Source organism: Nanorana parkeri, unplaced genomic scaffold (assembly GCF_000935625.1).
Source record: "Nanorana parkeri isolate BGI_ZX_2015 unplaced genomic scaffold, ASM93562v1 scaffold1023, whole genome shotgun sequence".
Taxonomy (NCBI): domain Eukaryota; kingdom Metazoa; phylum Chordata; class Amphibia; order Anura; family Dicroglossidae; genus Nanorana; species Nanorana parkeri.
The window spans coordinates 312,269-328,323 of record NW_017307291.1 but is presented as its reverse complement, the minus strand read 5'-3'; the positions used below and the strand labels follow the sequence as shown (position 1 = coordinate 328,323).

The following is a 16,055-nucleotide window of genomic DNA, read 5'->3' as shown; positions in this document are numbered from 1 at the left end:
TTTTTTTTTTTTTTTTTTTTTTTTTTTTTTTAAAGTACAGGTTTTGTTTCTTTGAGTCCAATGAGATTTAAAAATTACTATCACATACCTGAAATAAAGGTACTTATCAATGTGCTAAAGCTTTGGGAATTGAGCCTGTTGTCTGGCAGATAGCTGGACAAGTTGGTCTTTACGTTAGAGAGATTTGTGGATGGAAAGGCAGATAATCAGACAGACAGGGTGACGTATGGACAAGGATTTGTTTTTTCCACAATGAAGCTGGAGTTCCATTTTGAGACGGCCTCACATTAAAAGTTTTGGTAATATGTTAAAATATGGGAGTGCTATGGCCCACACATAGATGCACTCATTTCTTGCATACTCTATGAGGAGAATGTGAACTGTGATTGTGATTAGAAGTTTCCACCCCTGTCAGCATGCATTGCATAAGAATACGTCACTTACATATCTCTGGTTCTCTAATGACTACAGCTGAAAGAGCAGGCTGATGACTCCGTCAGTGTGCTAGAGGAGGCCATAGAACTAAAGAAGTCTTTCTATGTCCACACCATGAGGACGCTGGACCTTCTAGCGATGGAGCCTGGAGCTGTGAATGGGGAAACAGAGTGTTCCACTGCAGGTTTAATGATCAGTTCTGAAGAGATGCAATGCCAGGTAATACCAGGCTTGTTACCCTTTTCTCAGTTTAAATCCTAAATGTGTAACCTGTTTCATTGTTGTTAATAACATATAATGTCTGTTTGCAATAAATGTTATGTCGTCAGTAAAGCTTAGTGCTACTTGAAACAAAGCAAGAGGCTTAGCGGCTCATGTTCTAAAATTTATTAAATGTATACTGTATTGTCACTCTTCAATACTTCACTATCACAGTACGTTTTAAAACAGCCGAGTGGTGGATGTGGTGTTCTTCAGCGCTGTTTTAAAACTGCTCTCTGTTTCAATCATTGGCACAGATCACAGATATGATGCACAAAGTCATTCAGAGTGGCTCTGTGCCTTGTGATTGCTGCGATGACCAATTACAGTGATCATAAATGTTAAAGGAGAACTATGAGGCGAGTGATTTTTCACTCAACCTCATAGTTCGAGCTGAAGTGTGACAATGAAACTGTCACATGTCGGCTCAGTAGATCGGGAAGTGAGCGAACACATACCGTCGCTCGCTCACTTCTCGGTCATCTCCCTGCAGAGATTCCACCCTCTGCAGGTAAAGCTGGCTCTACCTCTAGATAGGCAGAGTCGGCTGTCAATCACTAAGCTGGGTGAATCTCGACCGTAATGTCGGGATCCGGCGTGGTCTCAGTATACCGTGAGCTGTAGCTCGCGGTATACTGAGCTTTGGGTCACGGAAGAATGCTAGTTTATGTCCCCCTGTGACCCTTAGTAGAACTACGGGGAAAAGCACTGACCCCATAGTTCTCCTTTAACACTGTGATCAGTTTACATTTGAGAGCCCTCCCCTTCCTCTCACAACAGAAGAAGCAGTATTTCTGCTTAAAGATTTAATGAATGAAGGGTGGTCAGCAGAGGTTTCAAGGTGGCGAGTTTTAATTCATTTGATAATTTGTGGAAATGTTAGATATGAGCTGTACATCTTCTCTCTGTCCTGTCTCTGATCTGTATATTATAGTGGAAGTAAAATGAAAAAAAAATGACATGCAAAGTCTCTTCTGTGTACACTGTACGGTGCATGTATGTGGCCTGTACATTAACCCCTTCACCTCCTCCCTCTGTGTATGACCTGTGCAGGAATGATGCCCTGTATCTAGTGCACCAGTGCCAAGCTCCATATTTTATCTACCTCAATACCAGCATGTTTTGCATTAAATTGTGGTCAAAAAATGAAATCACCTTGGTGTGTCTACTCTCCAGAAAGAAGTTATTTGGGGGTGTTTTGTAATGTCCTGGCATTTTTTTTATATGTTTTATAACAAAAAGTAAGGGAAACTGTTTTTATTTAACTGTTTGGGTTTTTTTTTCCTTTTTATATAGTAAAAAATAAAAACCCCAGTGGTTATTAAAGTAGAACTCTGGGGCAAAAGTATTCTCAATCTTTGCAGTGGGGCTACCTCCGCACTACAATGGTTAAGTGCTTGTTTTTGTCTAGGTGCTAAAAAAAAGTTATACTCACCAGATCCTCGGAGCTGGCTGGTTCTTAGACCCATCCCTGCGGCCTCTCTCCCCCTTCGCTGCAGGGGTCTAAGGATTCTTGAGTCATCACATTCTATATACAGTGTATAGGACTTGAGGATGCCGAGAGACCTACCATTGCTGCAGAAGACAGGCTTCGGGAACTGGAGGTAGCAGCCAGGTTCTCTTTTTTTTTTTTAGACAAAAAAAGAACACTTTTGGTCGGATTTCTGCTTTAAATACCACCAAAAGAAAGCTATATCGGTCTCAAAAATGATATATTATTCATTGGGGTACAGTGTTTGCAAGACTGAGTAACTGTCAGTCAAAGTATCAAAGCAGTGAAAACTGAAAAATGGCCTGGTAGTGAAGGGGTATTACAGGCTGGTACTCAAATGGTTAACAAAACATATGCTGGATTTTGGCTTGCTCAGGTTGATCCAGTTGTCTTGTGTAATATGACACAACATGTCTTTCTGCAGCAAGTGTTCCTGTATGTTGTGTTTTAGAAAAAACAGCTCCAAAAAGAAGTTGTCCTGAGAGGAAACTGTCCAAAGTAAAACACTTGTAAGAAGACAGTGAAGGTCGTAGCCACCCCCAGCTCATGCTTCATGTACTGCTTTTGGGACTGTAAAGCTGAAAGTAATCTTTGAGTCACTAGTATGCAATGCATGGTTCAGACTCGTGTGTGTGTGTGTGTGTGTGTGTGTGTGTGTTGTGTGTGTGTGTGTGTGTGTGTGTGTGTGTGTTTCTTATGCTAGGTGTGTTTTTTATATGAACATCTTCAAATAACATTTCTTTAGAATGTAAACTCATGGTATTGGGCTTATGTCTCCTCTACAGGTGTGCTATGACCTTGGAGCCTTTTACTTCCAGCAAGGACCCACCAACTCAGTGAATTATGAGAAGGCCAGGGAGCATTTCTTCAATACCAAGCAACTGGTATCCAAGGTAATCTTGTCAAGCTGAACAGATAACATTTTTGCTGTGTTCCCTATTCATAAGTCCTGTGAACCATTAAAGGAGAACTATGAGATGAGTGATTTTCACTCACCTCATAGTTCTAGCCGACCTGTGACAATGAGACTCACAGGTCGGCTCAGTAGATCGGGAGGTGAGCGAACACATACCGGCGTTCGCTCACCTCTCGATCCTGTCACAGCTCTCTGCTGTGACAGTGGAGGGGCTGGATTCCCCTCTCCCCGCTCCGATCTGCCAGCGCTGACTGGCGGAACGGATGGGGGAAGGGGCGGATACAGCTGGCTCTGCCTCTAGATAGGCAGAGCCAGCTGTCACTCACGCAGCTGGGCGGATCCCGTCATCTACGTCGGGATCCGCTGCGGCGTCTCCGTATACCGCGAGCTGTAGCTCGCGGTATACTGAGCTTAGGGTAACGGGAGGACGCTAGTTTGTGTCCTCCCGTTACCCTAAGGAGAACTACGGGGAAAAACACTGAACCCCATAGTTCTCCTTTAAGCACTCCATGCATTACAAGGCAGAGAGAGGGAATGTTGTTGGTTCACTATTGGCACTGTACACATTTGTATATATGAATGCAGTGTCTGAATTGGTGACATGTGACTATCATTTACTCCTGAGGTAAGTGGATAATAAGAATGTTCACACAAGTTGTTAAAAGTTGATTGTCTGCTTAGAGGCTATCATCAGCAACATTGCAGGTAGCTCAGACCTTTTATTTAAACACTAGCCATTGGTTGGTGCTTACCAGTGACTAGTCAAAGGTGTTAATTAAAAAGAAAAATATCGTCTTGTCTGAAGGTGTCTGCTGAAAAGAAAAAAGGTTAACATTGTGCACAGCACCAAGACTTTCCCTTTCATCCATTAGAATAATTAAAGGGAGAATATGATTGGCTGCTCATAAAGGAGGAGTCCATTTAACTTCCAGTTGCTTTAGTTCATGAAATGTAATGTCTGTCTTTTTAAAAATGTTTATCTCTAAATACTTGTAAGTGGACCTTTTTAGTATCATTGAACGATTGCATAAGTACTTTTCTGACATGGCACCAATATACAGCAAAAGTATCATTAATCAAAAAAAGTTATTCTTTATATCATTAAAAAGTAATCCTGAGGTATAGGCAGATGACTTTGCCTAGGCTGTGATGATGTCATCAGTTTGCTGCTGGCAGGAGGAAGCATTTCCTTGTCTCTTGTCTTTATACATTATGCAGCATACATGTACAATATATCTAATGCTAGGTTCACTTTGTTATTGTTGAAGCAGATTTATTTGTTTTTTGAAAGTCCTGAATGTTCTCCTGTTATTGTCCTAAAGTAATATCTATTGCTCTATCTCTTTCCCTCAGATTGGTGCAGACTCCGCCCACTGCGCAATAGATCAGAAGAGGTTGGCCGGCTACTGCCAGGCGTGCAGTGTTGTGGCTCCATCAAATCTGACTGTCCAGCAATCTTCAACATATAGTCAGATTCATAACTTCATGAAGAATGGCAATTTCCAGGTAAGGCAGATTATTTATTTTGTTATGTCTGCAAGGTATTCTAAAACCTGCTGCTTCCGGGGGGTTTATCTGATCATTTACCTAAAGTTGCCCTGGAGTTGGTAATAAATATAAGACTTGATTTAATGAGTTAAGCCTGCAAATAGATGATCTTAGTGTAAGGCGCCCCTTCCCCCTTTCTCCCACGTGTTCCCCTTGTTCCCCTGAGCTCAATGAACTTGGTATTCAGATACAGGGTGCCAGCTCCAAAGTCACCAGTGACCCCACCAGAATGTGTAATGCTTGCTTGTTTAGTGAGGTTGAATAATTGCATTCCACAATGTGCGCTATTTATTAATTTGCAGGCTTTTATATGGCATTGACATTTCAAGCAGTGCTTTACATACTGTACATTCACATCAGCCCCTGCCTTCGAGGTGCCAAAAATCTGATGTCCCTATCTCATATGCACATTGCCTGAGCTAATTTAAATAGGAACCAATTACCTACCATCATGTCTGGAGTATGGGAGGAAACCCACACAAGCACATGGAGAATGTTCAAACTCCATGCAGATAGTGTCCTGGCCAGGATTTAAACCAAGGAACCCAGAGCTGCAAGGTCTAAATTCCGTACAATTGTCTTGCAACTATTCAGTTTTCCAATGTAACCACTTACAGGGTTCTCCATTTATAAAAAGAGTTTGTGCATTGTCAGCTTTATTTAGGTTTGTTTTGCACCTTTTCAGGGAATACTGAATATTTTCTATGAAGACAATGTAAATGGTAACCTATCAGACCAGTTCAGACAGTCTGTTTTGAGAGAGCTCTTCCAGAAGGTGCAGCAAGGGTAAGTGCTTTCACTTGTTAGTGCTAAAGTACACTTGTAATTTAAAGTCTAACCCCAGCCGGTTTTGCTAGGTTTTCATTGATGGCTTTTCCCCATTGGTAGAATCTCTACAACAGGAACACAGATAGCTTTTGAGGAGTTTTGAAGAAACAAGAGGACCGTGCCAATGGTTTTAAGGGTCCAGAATGATTTATTTACTCATAAACAGGAGAACGTGTTTTTGGGGGGGTTGTACAATACACCCTTCCTCAAAGCTCAAGAAGCTGTTTGAGGAAAAAACTGATGACTTTTGGAGGGTTTGAGTTCCTTTTTGTTTTGAAGTAAGCTTCAACAGTTAGTAAGAAAATTGCAGGCTTCGTCAGTAATAAAAACTGAAAAAAGATTTTGAAGGTCTTCTTATCAGCCATTAACTCTGTTGCCAATAGTTCCTTACATACCCAGTGTTGTCATGACCTTTAGTAAGCAGAGTTATCCTTGGCTGTTATATTTTTCTGTGTATGTCGTTGTCCTTAATGTACTTTACTTTAAAATATGCATGTTCACATGTGTTTCCATCCATTACATTCCAGTTCATGACTTTTTAACCCTTTGGAAACATCCCCTTAAGGTGCCCATACACTGCACGATGCACGATTCTCGTACGAGAATCGTGCAGTGTGAATGAAGGTGTGCGACCGTTTCTACTGTACGGTCGCACGTCTTTTGTCTAAGGAGACTAAGGTCTTGCGATGGTTGTAAAGTGTATGGGCACCTTTAGAATTGCAAATACATTAGGTTGCCATGTTTAGGGAAGATTGATTCCACTCAGGTGTATTCTATTGAATATTGACCTGCTATTGACCTTCTATTGACCTGCTGATATCTGTCCTAACCTATTTCCTTTCACTGCAGCAATGATGCTCTGACGGAGATCTGCTTTAAAATCTGTGCTTGTAACACAATCCAAGACATTCTTAATGGGCGTCCAGTCAGCGTACATTTTCACCAGCTCTTTATGAAGCCAAACAACGAGAAAATAGACTATCTTCTTGAGGTACGGGGGTCTTTTTATTTACTTTGCTGGCTGATCATGCATCACTATTAGGTGTAAATATGTTCTGGCAGGATTTAAAGAATAGCTCTACTAAAACAAATGCACCCATCTCGGATGGAAAGGTCTGTCATGGACCCTTATGGGGAAACAGGAAACCCCTCCTTTTATCTGCATGACTTGGGCCTACTTGAATTCTCCATACACTTATAAACTTGAGTGTGTGGGCAGCCATTGCAGATCTCCTTCTGAAAATCGTCATTGCCTGACAATTATGCTGATTCTTGGACGTAAATACTTTTTAAGTTGCTGAGCTTAAGCCGGTATGCATACAATGAAGAGAAAATGTAAAATTCCTCATGCATACTTGATCCATGTCAAAAACTCAGAGATGTTCAAAGCTATTAAATCAGCATTTCAGGCAGGGTACTAGCATTTGCAGAAGGGGAGGTCAGCAATGGTCCTTGTATTTCTCTCAGTTCATGTTTATTTTAAACAGTTAATGCTTATTCAAGATAGATATGGATTTTAGGGGGGACCCCACGCAAAACCACAAAATAATTGGGCCGCTCTTCTTCAAAGTAGGAGTCCTAGCCTTATTCCTTCAGGATAGAAACACATGACACTGTGTGAGAATTGGAAGGCACCCTGGTTGAGAAAGGATGCTTAGACATTTTAGAGTCTCTGTTTTATGCTAAGTTCATAATAGACAAAATTAGGTGGATATGGGACAGTTGAATTTAATGAGTATCCTATTAGGCCCCTTTTAAGGCTTCAGTTCCGATGCGCAGGGGATCCATGTACAGAAGAGATGTCACCTTTGTGAAATCCATGTCCATCCAGTTTTTTTCCTCCATCTTGTGATGAAGGAACAAAACTGAAACTACCAGACTCATGGTGGTCCAATGGGTATCAGATGTAAACGGACATGTGTACAGAACTCTGCTCCGTTTGTTTTTCCAGACCTGGCCAGAGATGGGGGTACCCAGATGTCAACAGATGCGGTTCTCGATAGACTAACATCGGCCTTCCAATCGGGCCCGCCTAAAAAACTGACAGGTGGACCTCATCGGAATGCCATGTGAAAGGGGTCTAAATTAAACTTTCCTGCAGAAGCTTCTAGCCCTTTATTAAGCTGCTTTATGGCTGATTTTGCCAAAGTCCACAGTTCTTCGCATTTAGTGTATCTTGCATTTTACAAGTAATCTTTATTTGCAACAGATACTTTATCATACGTATATCTGAGTTATGTTTACATGTGCAAATTGTGTTTTAAGACAAATATAAAATAGTCATTCATGTTCTTTTCTAGGTGTGTTCCAAGTCACTAAAGATTGATGAAGCATCAGAGTCTCAAAGACGAACAGTAGCTTCATTTTTGAAGTAAGTTCTCAGCTTCAGCAGCAAGCACTTCAGAAAAAGAGGCTAACTCCAATAGCCCACTGTATACTAAGTTTTGGGTCACAGGAGGATGTTCGTATATGTCCTCCTGTGACCCTAAAGAGAACTATGGGGGAAAAAACGTTACCCCATAGCTCTCTTTTAAGCAAGTAATTGGAGCACAGGAACCAACTAGTGGTAAAATCTCCCAACAAGTGTTATAAGCAATTCCGACCAGCAAACGTGCTCTTTATGGTGCAGCCCTCCTTGATTATCCCTAGCGATACTCAGAAACAGAATGGTCGCTTGCTTAGTTTGAATCCTTCATTGCTTCCCTGGGAATGGGTAACCTCTGTATCTTCAATTCTGTCTGAAGCATTTTGAAATGTAGTGCAGCTTTTCTTAAAATGAATGTGGTGCTATAGAAAAAGCCTGTTCATTCCGTTCCTTCCAAGATGTACACATAGACTGTGAGATATATTTCAATATAAACAATTTCCTGTTTTTCTCTTCTTTCCATCCAGAAATTTGTGCTTGGGCATTGAAGACTTACAGTTAGTGTTTATGATTTCCTCTCATGAGTTGTTCATGAAACTGCTGACAGACGATGAAAGGAAGATGCTTGTTGAGCAAATCAGACAGAAAACCTCCCACACCAATCTCTGTACTAAGCCTGTGACCTCCTTCTATGACATACCAGGTCAGCTACAATATCTATTGTCTTGGGATTGTTTTCTGTTACCGCTTTCTATACTTATCATATTCACTTAGTTGGTTTTAGCTGGACATCACATTGAGCAGGCTAAAAATGCAGCATTATTTCAATCTTGGCCTAGGGGCTTGTGAACAGAGAAGTGCAATCAAGACTTGGCATTAAAGGAGAACTATGAGGTGAGTGATTTACACTCATCCTCTTAGTTAGAGCCGATGTGTGACATTAAAACTGTCGCTTGTAGGCTCCATCGATCAGGAAATGAGTGAACACATACCGTCGCTCGCCTGCTCACTTCCTGACCATCTCCCTAGAAAGAGCGGTGACTGTCAGTCACCGCTCCCCGCAGGGATACCCCCCATCTCCTCCCCTATCCAATACTCCAGCGCTGACTGGAGGAATGGATGGGGAAGGGGCGGGCATAGCTGGATCTGCCCTTAGATAGGCAGAGCCCGCTGTCAATCAGCCAGCTGGGTGGATCTTGACAGTATTATCGGGATCCGCCCCGGCTGCGGCGCTCTCAGTATATAGCGGCCAATAGCCCGCAATATATTGAGCTGTGAGTCACAGGAGGAAGTTAGTATATGTTCTCTTTGAAAGTACTATTAAACCAGCATGGTCTTGGAACTAAAAGGCTGCGTTGCTACTTGTACCTAGAACATAGATCAAAGCCCATTTCCACCTTTGAAAGTGATTAGCATTTATTGTGGTAAAGTAGTGGTGCAGTGATGATGTATACGTGTGTACATTTTCATGACCCACCCATATTGCTGGCTTTCTTAATTCTTTTATGGACTTTTTTCAATTTGTAGGAGTCCTACAAATTGAACATTTTCTCAGGAAACTCAGTCTGACACTGGGGTCAGAGTGTAAAAGCAGCTGCCCCCGTCCCTGTGAGTCATTGTAACAAGATCACTGCACACCAGCTCTGCCTTTTCAGGTCACAAGAAACTGTCTCGAGGGTGGGGTTGCCACTATGAATACTAAGAGAGAGTGTTCATTTACACAGACTCCTTGCAAAACACAGATGCGGCAATTTCAAAAGCAGCCATGAGGAGATGGAGGACAAAAAAAAAAGTTTCTGTGTTCATATACAGCAACTGCATATGCCTGCTTCATGTTCACTCTGTGTACATTGCTGGCATATGTTTTTTCAAAATACCTCCGCGAAGGTGAAAATGGACTTTAAAGTTCCCTCTGCATTGGGCATCAGGGGAAGGAATGTTTATCTAAAAATTGCATCTGGGAATCCATTGAAGAAACCGATCATCTCTTAGCCTGCCATATAGATTGCTCATCTCCAAGTGCCCCCCCTCCCTTTGCCATAGCCACAAGCATACACCTTTATGTGCCTTTTCCTTTTTTTTCTAGGCTTGGTCTTTTATTAATTCTTACATTCTATATGTCAAGGTGAACCTTGCTATGAAAGAAAAGTCTGCGCAGAAAATATTAAATGTGAGGCGTGTTAGGGTGCGTTTTCCAGCCTTTTAATCTTCTGTACTGTTTTAGCTTCTGCCAGTGTTAACATTGGACAGCTAGAACTTCAGCTCATCCTCAGTGTGGATCCCTGGAGAATAAGGCAGATCCTGATTGAACTATATGGCATGACTTCTGACAACCAGTTCTGGATTGTATCTAACAAGGTACAGTACATATAAGGAGTTACTCATGTACTTCTGAGCAGTTGTGTTTAGTAGTAAAATCCTTTCGTGTGTTTTTATTTTTACCTTTTTTTTTCCTTTTCATATTTGTTCCTAAAACATATATTTATTTTCTTTTTAGTGGGAGGTGCCAATAGTATACAGTGGAATAATCCTGGGAATTAAAGATAACCTGACAAGAGACCTGGTCTATATACTGTTGGCCAAAGGCTTACACTGCTGTGCAATAAAGGTGATTTGTTCTTCTTTTTGGTCTGAATGTATTATACAAATGTTATGTGTGGATGAATGATTAAGGAATGGCAGAAAATACACATTTAAAAACCGCTTTTAGCTACCTGAGCTGTTATAGCTTTCTGGCTATCTGTGTTCCCTAAGCTGTGTATAGGTGCACACATACTTCAATGGGGTCTTTCTCTTATTTATTAGGAGATACAGACAGCTGTTATATATACTGGTCTATAGACCAGGACAGGCCAGCAGTGTCTTCCTATTACAGATGCAAAGATGATCATCATCATCCAGTTGCAGAGGGTATAGACCGTATACCTGAAATCAAGCGTCAGTCCTAATGTAGGCAGTATATGTACTACATAGTGGTGCTATGAAATCTGCAAGTTGGAAGTTTTACAGTATGTACAGGAATCCCCCTATTTTAAAACCAAGCAAGTGGGAACCCAGATGCATCAAAGAGGCCTATGTAAAACTGTTAGAGCAAGGAAATGTTTAAAGAGACCCTGCTGTCAGACAATTAATTTCAAGAAAAATCTTCCGTTAAGATATGTGCATTTTAAGATTTTTTTTAATGCAAGTTCAACTGTAAAAGCCCTGAGGCTGCTGCTGGGTGCTGCCATCTTGTGAAGAATACAGAAAAGAGACAGTAATGAAACCCTCCTAGAAGAGCTGAGGGCTATGACATGCATGGAGGGAGAGGCCTGTACTAGGGATTTGGTACCTCCTGGAGTGGTCACATTTTCTAACTATTCCAAAGGCACATTGCAAGTGAATAAGAAAGCATTTATGGAAAGGAAAAGCACTGCCAGGTATCAGTGTCTCTTTTATTCAGAAGCAGATGTTACCAACACAGAGGGTAGTTGTATTTCTCCGATCCCTCATGGAAGCATGTACTATGAGTTATTGGTTAACAGAAATTGTTTTGCTGGACTATACTAAAATTACCACCTGCAATCTTTCAGAAAGATATGATTTTACCAGTTGTATTGTCTCATGTGAATTCCTTCGATATTACTCGCCACAACCTTTGTTTACCAGCCTGTGTGGCTATCGGCTGCATTGATGACTGTTCTAAATCATTCTTTGTCATTTTTGTGACTTGTCTGTGTATTTCTTAGGACTTTCCTCACGCCAAGCAGCTGCTCACTTCCTGTCTAGAGCTGGTGACAGAATTCTCTCCCAAGCTGCGCCAGGTTATGCTCAATGAGATGCTGCTATTGGACATTTACACTTATGAGGCTGGGGGCGGAGTCTCTGGGGACCGGCCACCACCAGAACTCATCAGCAGAGTACGGGGATACCTGGAAATGAGGATTCCTGGTGAGACGTTTAATTCATTCTTCATATAGATTAAACTGTCCTTTTTAATGCACGCTTCAGTCTTTTTCTTTTTAACTAGATGGTGCAGGTATGGGAGAGAGGGTGTAGACACTGTAGGCATGTGTGCAATTTTGTTTTTACAGTTTAATAATTCATGAGAAAAATACCCTATAACCCATCTTGAAGGCATAGTTTGCCTTTTGCGAAAAAATAATACATTTACCCACAGAGATTTTTTTTTAAATCGGCATTTGGTAATTTTTTGCATTGGAGCCAGCAAAGCATTGCAACCGATCTCTGCCTCGGTGGCATATGGAACTTGTAGTATTTTAATTCACAGATCCATTAACATTACACGTTATGCAGGCAGAGACACGCACAGCCGCACTGAATTCAAACGTGTAAAGGAGATGGTAGGGAGAAGAACCCCACGATTCAGGTAAGAAAAAGAGGGGGTCAGTTTGAGGGTGGAGGACTGAGAAATGTGATCTTGTTTCACGTTACACCTTAAATATGGGTGTAACATAAAACATGGTCAGAAAGGTGAACTTCGCCTTTAAAACACAAACACCGCCCTGCCCTGCTTTACATCATCATCATCATTTTATTTAGGGGGGTGTCTTTTGGGGTACGGCATGTGTCCTACCTATTGGGTATTGTATAGTGAGAAAGCAGTTTTTCCCCTATTGGCTGTATTCCACTACTAGACACTAACGTCTGTTCCTGATTAGTGTTCAGAAGGAGGTAGACAGGAGGTATTTTGCTCTTCCTCTGTGTATTCTTACCTTATTCGGGTCATAACAGATCCCATACCTTATCACAGGATATGTCTTCCCTCTCTCTTTTTCTCTGTAGACATTCCCCTCCGACAAGTCGTGGCAGCGGACTGTGTAGCTTTTCTGCTCAACTGGAGAGAAAATGAGTATTTGACATTACAGGCACCTGCGTCCTTAGTGCAAAGCAATCCTTATGTGAAGGTAATCTTTTCCCTTTGATTCAAGCATCCTTTCTGTTTAACAGCACATGACCAAATGACTAAATACTCCCCTGTCAGTAATCTGTAATTAATCCCTGAGGGCCGGTTCACACCACAAACAATGCGTTCCAGAGCGGTCAAGTTTTGGAACGCACTGTATCGCATTCCAGCCGGCTCCCTGCGTACAGTGGCGGTGCATTGACGTTAATGGCACCGCAGCCAAATCCCCCTGCCCGCAGTGCGATCGCCCGCACTCGCACATGTGGCACATTAATGCCTGCGTTCCGGTCCAGTGTGATCTGCAAAAATAGTGCTTGCAGCATTTTTGCAGAACGCACTGGACCGAAACTCAGGCACTAATGTGCCATGTGTTTGGGTGCTGGTAATCGCACTGCGGAGGGGGGACGTGGCTGTGCTGCGATTGACTTTAATGTACCGCCATGCCCCCTCCCGCCCTTGAACGCAGGGAGTCGGCTGGAGTGCCATACAGTGCGTTCCAGCACCCAGCTGCTCTGGACGCACTGTTTGTAGTGTGAACCGGCCCTTAGACTGTCTGCCTTACTGGAAACTAACGCATCTGATTTCTATAACGCAAAGTGGTACGAAGCACTCATGTGCAAAGGGAACCTATTACAGGTCTAACTTCCAGCCTGTGTTGGAAGCTAATATGGCTTGACTCTCCGAAACATCAGAGAGTGCTACTTCGGGACATCACTGTGATTCAGAGGTGTGTCTGCACCAAAACTAGCATCATTTTCAGTCCATTGCAGCCTCTTAAACTGACTGGCAGATTTAGCTGTGCTGGGTAATGATTGTTGGGACATTCTGTTAAATCTGAAAAGATTTACAGTCCAGTCTGATCCAAGCATTTAGCATGGAAATGTTTGCATAGGAAGTCTAGCTGTTCAAAGCTTTTGGTTTTTATGCTTCCTTTGCTTAGGTAAGCCATGCCACCCAGCCGTGTGAAATGCTCTGGTTTACCAGTAAGCTGATTATCTGGGAACACCTATTCTGCAGAGCTTCTGAAAGCTCTATCTGGCAAACTGGGTAACACTCATTAAAATGCACCTGTACTGCGAAATGACAAACTGACAGTAATTTTACACTACACGTTTATACACACATCCTGTATTTTTGTCCACTGGTTTCATGATTTATTCCTGTATCCCAATCGGTAGCACTCATTTTCTGACCAAGTAATGAGACTCTTTGTATTCTTTCTAGCTCGGTCAGCTGCTGGCGGCCACATGTAAAGAGCTCTCAGGACCAGACAGCCGGAGGGCAGCTAAAGATCTGTGGGAGGTGGTGGTGCAGATATGCAGCGTCTCCAACCAGCACAAGCGGAACAACGAGGGCAGGATTAGCCTGATCAGAAATCGAGATTCCACCATGGGAATCGTGTACAGGTAGGTGTTTGGATGAGGAACGTGCCACTCTGTTCTGACTGACGAAAATGCATATCGCTTACTTTGTCTATTCAGTTCTTGATAATTATCAACAACTATTCTAGTCACGCCTTAAAATATTGCTTTTTTTTTTTTCCGAAATAAATTTTTATTTTAAGTTTTTACAATCGCTGTGCGTGGTGATTAAAGCTTGGTAAAGTAGCGAAACTGGGCGTTGGATTGGCAAACCAGAGGCACATAGGTCTTCAAAGAAAGTGAGAGGCCTGTAGAGAGCGCCCGAGACAGACAGTGTCTTCACAAAATGTCGGAGTTGGAAGTAGGGCAACCAGGAAGTTCGCGGGATCGGGTTTGGGCCAGACAGTGATGTTAGTGGCGGCAGGGTGAGCCCGACAAGCACTGAAACACATAACAGGGCATAGAAACCTTCCAACACAAAAAGGTGGGGACTCCATACCCCGCCGGGAAATATGGGTTGGCAAGAATGGGGGTCATGGGGCCCTGAGGCGTGGATAGGTTATATCTGGACATCGTGGTGTTCCACACCCATAACACGGAGAGCAGATGGTAACCATGGAAGTGTGAATAACGGCACCGGGGAAAGATCGCGTTCCAGGGTAACCCACAGCGCAGGGTCGCTGAGGTCAAACCAGGCTGCCAAATGGGCTAGATGAGTAGCCCTGTAATAGGTCTCTAGGTCCAGAAGGGCTGTGCCCCCATGTTCCTTCTTCCTTATCAAGATAGTGTATCACAGTCTGGGCTTCTAATTCCTCCAGATATATCGTATAACCGCAGAGCGGATGCGTTTAAAGAACCTGATCGGGAGACCTATAGGGAGGGTTTGGAACAAATAGAGGCAACTCGCTAGGGGGCGCGCGCGGGCAGAAAAAAAATGCCGTCTGGCGGCGGCAACCCGCCAATGCAGCAGTGCCGTCCGTCCGTTTTTCTACTACGAGAGGACGGCAAGAGGTTAAACAATGCGATCCTGCCAAACCAGGTATGGTGTAGATTCATCCAGGAGGCAAGAGTGTCTTCCATGGATTGTAACAGTGGGGTGTAATTAAGCGAGTACAGGTCCGACAGAGTGGCTGGTACCTTAACCCCTAGGCAGGTGATGTAATCCGACCTTATTCGAAAGGAAAGAGATTCCTGGAGGCTGTTCCGTTCTGCGGGTGAAAGGGATACATCCAGAAGTTCACACTTTTGTACATTTACCCGGTAATTGGATAGACCCCCAAATATTTTAAATTCTTGCATCACCGAGGGTAGCGCCACCAATGGTTAGAAAGGTACAACAATAAGTCGTCATCGTATAGTCCCATTTTGTGGATTTGTTTGCCTATGGAGAGGCCCTGAATGGAGTGATTAAGTCTAAGAGCATTTGCCAATCGTTCCATGACTAGGATGTAAAGTATTGGGGACAGGGGGCAACCCTGCCGGGTGCCATTGTGTATTTGGAACGGGGCCGAAAGCACTCCATTCACCCGTACCCTAGCATGGGGTCGGCAATGGAGTGCCATGATTTTATCCACAAAGTCTATAGGGAAGCCCGTCTGGAGTAGAGAGGCCCTGAGGAAGGGCCACCCGACGCGATCGAAGGCTTTCTCAGCGTCTACCGGAAATAAACAAAAGGGAATGCCGCGCGACCGGGCGTAGTGCATCAGGGTGATTGTTCGCCTAATACTGTCTAGAATATTGCTTTTTAAATCAATTCATGGAAGACCATATTTTCCTGATTTTCAGCCTTGTATTCAAATTCTGCAACTTGCGACTGCTTGCCGGTTCTTTATAGTGTCCTCATCTTCTGAATGCCCTTGAATCTGATCCTCCAAAGTTCAGGCCAGTGTGTCCATTAGTTCAGGCTCTCTCTCTCTCTCTCTCTCTCTCTCTCTCTCTCTCTC

At 43.0% G+C, this 16,055-nt stretch overlaps 1 protein-coding gene across 1 annotated transcript in view; it reads left to right on the top strand.

Moving 5' to 3' along the window:
• Positions 1-16,055, top strand: part of INTS8 (integrator complex subunit 8) — a 41,324-nt gene that overhangs the window by 10,181 nt on the left and 15,088 nt on the right. The window contains exons 6-17 of the mRNA XM_018567226.1: positions 472-654; positions 2,974-3,081; positions 4,458-4,610; positions 5,338-5,438; positions 6,330-6,471; positions 7,781-7,851; positions 8,373-8,548; positions 10,070-10,203; positions 10,343-10,453; positions 11,574-11,775; positions 12,631-12,752; positions 13,976-14,157. Of these exons, the coding sequence (XP_018422728.1) occupies positions 472-654; positions 2,974-3,081; positions 4,458-4,610; positions 5,338-5,438; positions 6,330-6,471; positions 7,781-7,851; positions 8,373-8,548; positions 10,070-10,203; positions 10,343-10,453; positions 11,574-11,775; positions 12,631-12,752; positions 13,976-14,157 (1,685 nt within the window). The remainder of the gene's footprint in view (positions 1-471; positions 655-2,973; positions 3,082-4,457; positions 4,611-5,337; positions 5,439-6,329; positions 6,472-7,780; positions 7,852-8,372; positions 8,549-10,069; positions 10,204-10,342; positions 10,454-11,573; positions 11,776-12,630; positions 12,753-13,975; positions 14,158-16,055) is intronic.